This window comes from Anas platyrhynchos, chromosome 3 (assembly GCF_047663525.1).
Source record: "Anas platyrhynchos isolate ZD024472 breed Pekin duck chromosome 3, IASCAAS_PekinDuck_T2T, whole genome shotgun sequence".
Lineage (NCBI taxonomy): Eukaryota > Metazoa > Chordata > Aves > Anseriformes > Anatidae > Anas > Anas platyrhynchos.
Genome location: NC_092589.1, coordinates 72,227,988 through 72,238,036, shown reverse-complemented (window position 1 = coordinate 72,238,036; position 10,049 = coordinate 72,227,988). Strand labels below are relative to the sequence as shown.

General features: G+C 43.5%; 1 protein-coding gene and 1 long non-coding RNA gene across 11 annotated transcripts in view; one reads left to right on the top strand and one right to left on the bottom strand.

Annotated features, from left to right (window-relative positions):
- The first annotated feature begins 3,177 nt into the window (after window positions 1–3,177).
- LOC119716352 (uncharacterized) lies at window positions 3,178–6,475 on the top strand. Its single transcript, XR_005264245.2, has 2 exons — window positions 3,178–5,328; window positions 5,532–6,475. It is a non-coding gene; the product is annotated as an uncharacterized lncRNA (long non-coding RNA).
- Window positions 6,476–6,782: 307 nt separating this feature from the next.
- Window positions 6,783–10,049, bottom strand: part of FYN (FYN proto-oncogene, Src family tyrosine kinase) — a 129,377-nt gene continuing 126,110 nt past the window's right edge. For all 10 annotated transcript variants that reach the window (XM_027454688.3, XM_027454689.3, XM_027454686.3 and 7 more), the window contains one exon: window positions 6,783–8,410. In XM_027454688.3, the coding sequence (XP_027310489.1) occupies window positions 8,202–8,410 (209 nt within the window). In that variant the 3' untranslated portion in view covers window positions 6,783–8,201. The remainder of the gene's footprint in view (window positions 8,411–10,049) is intronic.

Sequence of the window (10,049 nt, the reverse complement as noted above, 5' to 3'; positions counted from 1 at the left end):
TGCGGGCTGCAGGATCAGGGTGGGGGCAGCTGAGTGCTTTTGAGGGCAGGCCCTGCTGGGGAGCACTGCCCGAGCTGGGCATGGGGCTGGCCTGAGGAGGAATGGCCCAGCCACGAGTTGCACCAAGCCCAGCTGCCTGCTGGCCTCGTGACAGCCCTGCTGCATCCTGCACCCCGTGGTGGGGAAGGGGGTCCAAGGCCACGCAGGAACTGAAATTAGGGCCTCGTGCAGGTGGTACAGTTTGTGCCCATTGCTTTTTGTCCTGTTACCGGGCTCCACTGAAAAAAGCCTGTCTCCATCCTCTTTGCACCCTTCAAGGTATTTTGTTACACATTGATAAGAGGCCCTGAGCCTTCTCTTATTTCTCAGCCTCTCCTCATAGGAGAAGTGCTTCAGTCTCTCCATCATTTTGGTGGCTCTTCATTAGAATCTCTCCACTAGCTCCATATGTACTTGGTCACTAGGAGTTAATGCTGTCTCACTCGGCATTCAGTCTCTTGGGGTCATTTCCATTCTGACCACATATACATATATTTATTTGAAGTGGTGTTTGTGGCCTAGAGAAAAGCACAGAGAGCCTGGTTCCACAGGACATGATGCCTGAGGGGATAGTGTGTGAAAGCTAGCCCTTATCTGAGTGTTTCTGGGTCCAGAAATCACTCCTATAGACCTAATAGTGCCTGCAGTGACAACCAGAGAACCGTCTCTGTGCCTTCTTTAACTTGCCAAACCACAGAAACCATCAGATGCTTAGAATCACTGAGTCATAGAATCATTTAGGTTGGAAAAGACCCTTGAGATTAACCAAGTCCAACCATCAGCCTAACACTACCAAGTCCACCACTAAATCATGTCTGTAAGTGCCATGTCCACGTGTCTCTTGAACACCTTCAGGAAGGGCAACTCTACCACTTCTCTGGGCAGCCCGTTCCAATGCCTAACCACCCTTTCTGTGAAGAAATTCTTCCTGATATCCAATCTAAACCTCCCCTGGCACAACTTGAGGTTGTTTGCTCACGTCCTATCACTTGTTACCTGAGAAAAGAGACCTACACATCCACTTCACTGCAATCTCCTTTCAGGTAGTTGTAGACAGCGATGAGGTATCCCCTCAACCTCCCTTTTTCACTTGGAGCATTTCCTCTTGCTTGAGCTTCGTGTACGTTCTTAGAAGCCCGACAAAACCAAACCAAAACAAAACCCCAAATGCATGAAAGCTAACTGTGCTAATAGCTGAGTGGGTATAAAATCAAAGACAAGGCCCAGCCTACACCTGCAAATTTGTGGAAACCATTATCAGATAAGTGATTCTGGATTAGGAAATATAGAAAACAGATACCTAAGTTTATTCCAGCATTTCAAATGACTCTCCCACCCCCCAAACCCAGGCCATCCTAATTGCTTTCTGAAGGCCTGTTTTGTATTTCTGAAGTCAGCCTATTGACTTCATAGAGCACTGGATCAAACTCAAAATGCTTTAAAGTTCGTATCTCATCTGCGTGTTATTTAACAGCAGAATGTGCTGTGTCATAATGGGCCCATCACAGAAAGTACAGATTAATATTCAGATGCAGGATGACTTTTTTCATTGGCAATGCAGACAACGTGGAGCTTTTTTATAAAAGTAGTTGGTAGTCCTTCAGGAGCTGTAATATTTATTTTTCCAATCAGGAAGATAATGCCGACGTCTAGCTCTGCTTCTTGCATTTTCTACTGCATCTATATATTCAGAGAACTAACTCAGCCATAAATGTTTCTGCTCCCAAATGATTAACTGTTTGAAATAAAGCACTGTCGCATTGCTCAACTTTCAACATTAGTGAGGTGAATTAATCTGGAGACACTGCAATGAGCATTTCATTCCATCTTCCTATGTGTAAGGTAGACTACACTTTCTCCCAGTTGTCTGCATTTGGCTAGATCCTCACTGCTTTTGCTCTGTGGGGGAAGCTGGGGCTTTCTTCCACTTCTTGCTGTTTGGAGTGGTAGGCATGTGCCCACAAAAATATTTACCACCTTTTTTTTTTTTTTTTTAGGCTCCTGCTTTGGCATTTTTAAAGTCACGCCCTGGAGAGACACCTGAAAGGAAAGAAAACAGTACCTATACGTTAGCTCATGCCATGCTTCTAATTAAACCTTGCATAATAACAAAAACCCTCCTGCCATTTGCTAGGATTTTCCCCACAGCATTATGTATCCTCTTAATTAAGAGCAGGAGCTAAGTAATACCTATTTTATTCCCTCTTGCTTCCAATTAGTCCTCCATTGATCATTACCCACTCAACATTTGACAATTAGCAGAACCCCCATGCTCTGCAAGAGCTGGATATGTATTTCTTCAGAAACGACACGTTGAGAGTAATGTACAAGGGGGAGCTATGTGGGTGAGTAATGGGGCGAGAGGTAGGGGGAAGGGGAGGGGATGGGATGGCCACCCAAGTGGAACAAAAGCCATGTAACATATGCAAATGTTCAGGATGCGGTATGAGTTTTATACGCTGGATGTATATGAGGTCATATACAAAGCTCGGCTGGAGGCCTCGCTGCATTTGGGAGGCATGAGAATTTGAGGGAAAACTTCAGTTCTCATATGATCAAACGTACCTCGTCATCTGCCTTTAAAATGCAAATCAGGCCCTGGTTTGGCTCTTTGGGTTTTTAGGAGACCAGGAGTTAGCATCCACTTCTGGGTCAGCACCACAGCTCGGGGCTGAGGCTTGTGTGACTGCAGTCCCCCCGGATCAGTGGTGGCCAAAGACCCATTTTCAGCTACATGAGGTCATGCCCAAGCTGCTAACAGGAGGGATTGTGGGTGCTCCAGGAGCCAAATGGGACATCAGGGATGCAGGCACCACTACATCCATTTCCCAGCACCCAGGGACCCTTCCTGGACAAGTAGCAACTTCTAGCAGGGGAAATCCAGTGGTGTAATGGTTTTTGGGCAGGCCTTCTGTGTGAGAGTGAACCCCAGTCAGTAGATAAGGCTACAATGTGGTCTGAAATCCTCCCTGCATCCTTTATTTATTTATTTATTTTCTATCCATTGCAGGCCTCAAGGATTTTGTGTGAAGATGTGACAACCAGCAGCCAAACAAACTCATAACACCCTGCAGGCTGAGGCTCAGCAACAAATGCTGATGTACACACACACACAAAAAAAAGCAGACCAGAGCCCTCAACAAGCTATAGCACTGCTGTGGAGGAAGGAACATAACCTCACTTCTTTGCTCTTTGCCCTGGAGGAAGGAGCATAACCTCACTTCTTTGCTCTTTGCCCTTTTAGCTATTCACAGAGCTTAATGCTGCGTTATTCCCAACAATGAGCAGAACAATCAAAGTCCCACCTGGCTTAGTCAGTCTAACATCTTCCCTTTAGTCACAGACTCCCGTGATTTTCTGACCATCATCTTGGATATATGCTATTATATCATCCCTGCAACAGAGAAGATGTTTACATTTGGTAACCGAAACTGCAGTTCAGGCTCACCAGCCTGCTCTAATCTGATCACATAAATAAATCCCTGGCCACAGTGGAAAGCAGACGCTGCAAGCACAGCTGGTGCTGCAACCTCTGCATCTCCCTGCTCATGCCATGATGCACAGCCTACAAGCTAATAGCATGTCTGTCCCGGGAGGGCACTCTTCTCCCTTACGGCCCTCCTGTGAACTCCCATAGGCCCCGAGCTGTGGCTGTGTCCCTGGGAGAAATGTTTTCCCTTCCTGACTTAGAAATCAGCCGCAGGTTGCTGTTTGCAGTGGCTGGGGACCCCAACCACTACAGGACCTCAGTGGCAGCGCTTGCTGCTGCCACCCCTCTCCTGGCCTGGGAGCAAGGATTGCAACTGAGCCAGGGGTGGGAGGCAGAAGAAGAGTTAAAAAGAGAAGCTCTCTTGTTATTAACACATTTCTGTCCTCTAATCCACTCACATCCTGCTCTTACAAATGCATTTTTGTTAAGCATTCAGCTACAGGGGGAGAATACAAGGAGATGGATTGATGTTTGTGTAGGTATGGATGCTTTTGTGTGCAAATTGCATTTTGATAGATAGACACGCACACACGCCCAGAACACTGGCTGTATTAAAAATCAACAGAAAACATCTCACAGACTTAAGTGAAGCTAGCATTTCCCCTCTCACATTCAAAATGAATCTCAGTAACCTGGTTTCAGCTGTCAGAGCTTCTCCTGATAAATTCAGCAGCACTGGGAGGGAGAGACCAACGCCCTGTGCAAGTGGCATCCTGGCAAGGAGCCTTTTTTCCTTGTCTGCTGCATGGATCCTCTTTTGGTCTGTGCAGGAAAATCCAAAATTAAAGTGTGTCCCCCCCTCTTCTTCAGTTTACATGTCAGGGAATACTGCCCTGATTAACAGAAGCCCCTTCAGTGATAAAATTTCCCTGCGTGTGAGTCACAGGAAATTATAATCACTGCTTTCTGAGATTGCAGAACACAATGAGATTTCTGAGCTACAAACAGACTTCAATTATTCTTGAAAGACAGACAGACCTTCAAACTGACACGATTTGGGAAAATAAATATTCTTTTGTCTGCACTGCTGGTGGCAATTTCCCATTAGGCAGGAAAAGCCTTCTTTGATGAATGAATATTGTCTGCACATTAGAAGAGGAGCTACTGTGTGTATCCTAATAGCTCTCGTACACTCGGGCTCAGCCTCACGTGAGGCCCTTGAACCCTTAGGGTACAATGTGGTAGCAATCATTAGCATGCTGCATTCTGTATTGCAGCAGATGAGAAAAGGATGGTGCATATTAAAGTAAATTTGACCAACTTCCAACTCACCTGCAAGTCATGTGGCAATCTACCACATAATATTTAGCAATCTGCCTTCTTGGTCTGCAGTTAGTCCTTTCCAGCCTAGAGACTTCATGAGGAACACTCCCATTGGAGATGTTTTTTTTTTTTTTTTCATATATGATTATTTTCTAATTTTAACATTTAATCACTTTTCCTTTTTGTACTTATTTTCTATAGTGGTAATTTAACCAAAATTAGAGCACCACGTAGAACTAAATAGAGTACTGTTTGCAGAAGCCAAAGGACATCGCGTTAGTGCCTTTGACAAGCTGTGGATCTTTTGGAAGATCCACCAAGTCTCACAATATTTCCTTCCCTTGGAATACATTAACAGGCATTAATCATATTAATCATAATTAATTGTTAACGTGGCAGCGTTGCATTTTTGCCGGTCTTTTTTTTCCCGGGACTGGTATTGGATGAATTGGCCTGGAGATATCTGGGTCACCCCACTGAGTCCCTTCCGCTCTTCTGGGACTTCGCTGTCACACCAAAGATTGGTTAGGAGTGAGGTGTGTTGGTGTGGGGAGCTTTTGGCCAATTGTTTTTCTCTGGTTGTGATTTATTTAACCTTACATTAATAAAAAAAATATCAGAGAGGATATTTTTCATCTGATAGTTCTACTTTTACAGTCACCACCCAGCTATGTGTGCCTAAGAAAAGTTTGTACACTAACTTACAGCAAAAATGCTAACAACCTTGTTTAAATTTTAGCTGATGTTTTTATTGGAGAGATTAAAAACCCCAAACAACAAAACTCCCGACATTAAGAAAAAGAAGCAGAAGAGCTACCGATGAGAAGTGGTCTGCAAGTGGTGGCACCAGTCTGCACACAAGCCAGCTGCAGGCAGAGATACGGCAGAGACCGAGGTGGTACTCGCAGACCGAATGTGATACAGGAACAGCAAACCCCAGAGTCAGAAAGAAAGGCCATAAAATCCCGACGACTCCCTGTCCAAGTCTTACTTCCAAAGAGAACCACAGGCAAAACCCCAAATGTTTTAGCCTCATCCCGACTGCTCAGGACCTCGGCAGTGTGACCACGCTTTGCCACCAAGCACTTGTCTGAGTACGTTTTGGCTCCACCAGCCAGCTGAGCTACTGCCGAGTGCTCAGCTCAGTGGACGATGTTTTAAGGCAGGGGGGTAGCTGTGGGAAAAAAAAGAGGACCACAACTCACCTTGTAAGTGTCAAGACTGGTTTTAAAAAAAGCCCCACAAGAATTATGGCCTCTTCGGTGTCCCACAGCGACAGGTACAGAAACATTGGACACGGCATGTACATAACATTACTTACAGACTCTACATGGAAAATGTTAACCGATTTGTCACGGAAATCTGGGATCGAGCAACACGGCTGTACAAATTCACACCTTGAGAAAGGCGAAGTGTGGACCGCTCCTCTGCAAGAGGATCCTCAGTCGATGCTTTGTATCGGAAGCATTAAAACAACGACGACAACTTCTTTTCTGAATCTCAATTCATTATTGTGTTAGATTTCAGAAACTGGAAAAGGTTCCCTTTAGAAAATGCGTGACTATTCAGACTATGAGTTCACAACCTAATTATTAAATAATTAAAAAAAAAAAGAAAAAAGGATTCAACTGTCATGAAGTCTTACATGGCTGCAATATTTTAAAGCAATACCAACAATACAAGGCATAGAAATTTTCTCCTGCAACACTTGTAAAGGGATTCACATGAAAAGCAAAAGGAATTAAAGAATAAACTGCTCTGCAGAACAGGGAGGTGAGAGGCTAGCCATGAATTCAACCAGATTCCTTGAAGTTGAACTCCAGCTGCTTAAAAACATATCACTTCATAATTCAGAAAATGATGACCCGTTCGTCTGCATACTCCCATTAAATACGATACCCCAAATGGCATAACACCCCTCCTTGAAAAGTTTTTACCTCATCTCCACCGTTACCTCCACAGTTTAAACAAAAGAACAACTATCCAAATGTAAAATGCTCTTTTTTTTTTTTTAATTACTAAATTAAGAAAGTTAAACAGTTTTAAAATGTAAACTTGCAAATAAACCATAACAAAATGTAATTAAGACTTTAAAATTTGCAACTCAGTATTAAAAACTCAATAGAAATAGAAAGGAATTTTTTTTTTTTTTTTGGTTAAACGTAAGTAATTCAAGGCTGGTACAGACAACTGAAAAGGTAATACTTTGTTCTGTGCATCCCCCATGAAATGTAAAGAAGTGCATAGTAATTCCACTGGAGAACTTGCAGACACAGAGAAAGTACTTTCATTAGCAGTACAGGACATTTAACACACTCATTTTACAATGGAAAAATGTTACACATAAAACAGAAAAATCCTAGTTGCGTGACCAACAGTTTAGCAGGTGGACATGGCTAAAATGCTATGATCTGAAGACCATCTGAATGTGGTTACACGGTTTAATAAATCTTTTTTTTTGAAACATTTCAGTATACACGTTTGGCTACAAGAAGTCCTTGCAGTTTCAATTTTCCAGTTCAAACGGTGATGGTGTAGTTTTCTTGCTTTAAATATGTTCATTTTAATTTCAAGAACAAATCATCACACACTTGTCAAACATTGGAAACATTACTGTAAATACAGCACATGATTCCTGAAAGAGCAAAGTTACAACCATCTACAGGTACATAGTCATAAACAAAAAGTGCAATCCAATTTAAAAAAATCATGCTTGGCAAAAGCCAAAAATTAGATCACTGGCTTTCAGAATCCCACCAGTGCTTTCATGTCTGCAGTAAAATTATCACTTTCTGGGTACTGCTGCAGCAGGATTCATTCCGTTCAGAATGAGTTTCCTCTGCAATAGCACCCATATACTGTATGTACAGGTATGTATATATATTATATATATTTTATATATAAAAAAAGCAAAAAACCAAACACCTGTCCTGATTTTTTTTTTTATTTTTTTTTGTTAAAACATGAAAAAAAATGTTTTAGACAAAGAGGCCACTTCTGGAAAATAATACTTTTAGTTGAATCAGGAGAAGACTAGTTAAAATCACATAGGTTTTGCGTTTTAAAAAAAGGAAAGCACTAGGATCAGTTATTGGCACTGAGTTACTATTTACAATGAACGGAGGTTTTGCAGTTTACATAACATCAATACAATGCAGTTTTGGAGTCTTTGATTAAGAAAAAACAAGTGTTTTTCTCCTTTTCATCCAGGACATTCAGATTGTTAGGACAAGTGGTCATAGGCGAGGGCTGCGGAAGCTCCCAGCTTCAGCCCCTCCTGTGCCCGGCGGTGCTGGAAGATGCTGCTGCACTCTTGGGAAGCCGATCACGGAGTTGGAAGCCGAAGGGCAGGCGGGGCAGGGCTTGAGGAACACCTGGTAATTCGTGACAGTGTGTGGAGACCAGGGGTTTACAGGTTGTCGCCGGGCTGGTACTGGGGTTCTGTCGCAGTGAAGTAGTCTTCGAGGAAACCCTGCAAGTATTCGAAAGTTGGACGCTCCTCCGGGTCTTTTTTCCAGCAGTGGATCATAAGCTCGTGCAAGGAGATGGGACAGTCCTGAGGACACGGCATCCGATAACCGCGCTCTACTTGCTCCAAGACTTCACGGTTATTCATGCCTGTTAAGGACAGACAAACCCACACTGCTGAGTTACCAGAAAATTAACCCAAATATCTGAGTTATGTTTCTACAACACATGATTTTCTCAACCATACTTATTTCTTTCAGTTAAGAGGAGAAGTAAACCAAACCACCTCAATGTCCTGTTTCAGCTCCCCATCTCCTGCAGAGTAACCTGGCTTACTTTCTTTTTCTGTAGAGGGTTTTAAAATCCAGCGATGGCTAAAATGCTGCTCCCATGGTTACCCTCTTGGCTTACTCCAAATGGGTAGGGTTTGGCACCTCCCCTCCCCAACAACAGTGGCCACACAATACATTATGTGAAATGGTTGCCTTATGAGAAAGACTATTCAAAATTCTAGAAATTAAGATTAATTATTGAAACACTCCAAGTATGCCCCCTTTGTAAGGGCTTTGTGAGGTTGTGCTGCTGAGGTTAAGAAAGATGACAGACTTGAGGCTACCAGGCACATCCAGCAGTGTTAATTCCACGTCAGCTCAGAAGCTCACTACTGCTAATGATCTGTGCTGTATTGCTTCTAGCTTATTGTCTTGCTCCAGCCCGCCCCAGAACAGAACAAAGCTGCTCAGAAGATGAGTCAAATGCCAAGCCAAACAGCTCTATGGCATAACCATGGCTCTCTCTTAAGTAAGGAAAGAAATGCTCTCATGCTTGTCTCTGTATAAGAGGTAAGCCAGGCCCTTTGCTATCTTGTATTTTCCATGTAATTCTCATTTCCTCTGCTGTTTTTATATTACACGTTACAATTCACCATACGATGTTCTTCACCATACATTAATTGCAGTCAACCTCAGCTTTAGTTCCTTTATCTCTTCCAGTTATTCCTTTGGCTTTTTAACGGTACCAAGGGTAACACTGGCACCACAGGCATGTGGAAATATTTCAGAGAAATCATGCACGTTGACTGCAAGCTTTATGCTTGCCAGTTGCCAGCTCATGCCCCAGTCCTTTGCTGAAAAACATCTGCAGGCTTCACTGCCCTGCCCTGGTGGGCCCTGCCAAGCAGCTCTGCAAGAAAACCAGGAGAACCACTGAAGTTTCTCCATGACCAAGTCTAGAAATAAATGTATTGGTGTTGCTCTTCTGCTGGCTGCTCTTCTCCCTGACTTCCAGGACACCATCCTGCCACCCAGTTCCTTCACGGTGCTCCCTTAACCATGTTCAGGACCCAGGGGGCCTCCTCCTTCCACTCCATGTTTTAGCTGAAGTTACTTGTGAGAAATAATTCAACCACCTTTTCCAGCACAGATTCACTTGTCTACTCTGCACCTTGACTGGTGGGCGCAGTATCCTTACGCTGAGTGGCATTTAGGCTGCTAATTCAGCAGTATCCTTGGGTCTGATCTTTACTCTGGGTCCTCACATCCTGGTTGTTTTTAATTCTTAGATGTTTTGAAAGAAGCATCTGCAAGATACAGCCTTTCCTGACGACCCACATCTAGATTCTCACCTCGTGTTATGATTACAAAACACCTTCTCCTCTTATCTTGACAGGGCAATTTCCTCCTGCTGATAATCCATTTGCAATACCTCTGTAAGGATCATTTTCCTAACCTGTTGCTGCAGCCATCCCTTCCACGGCCTTGCCACTTGCTCCTTGTTGCCTACTATGTCA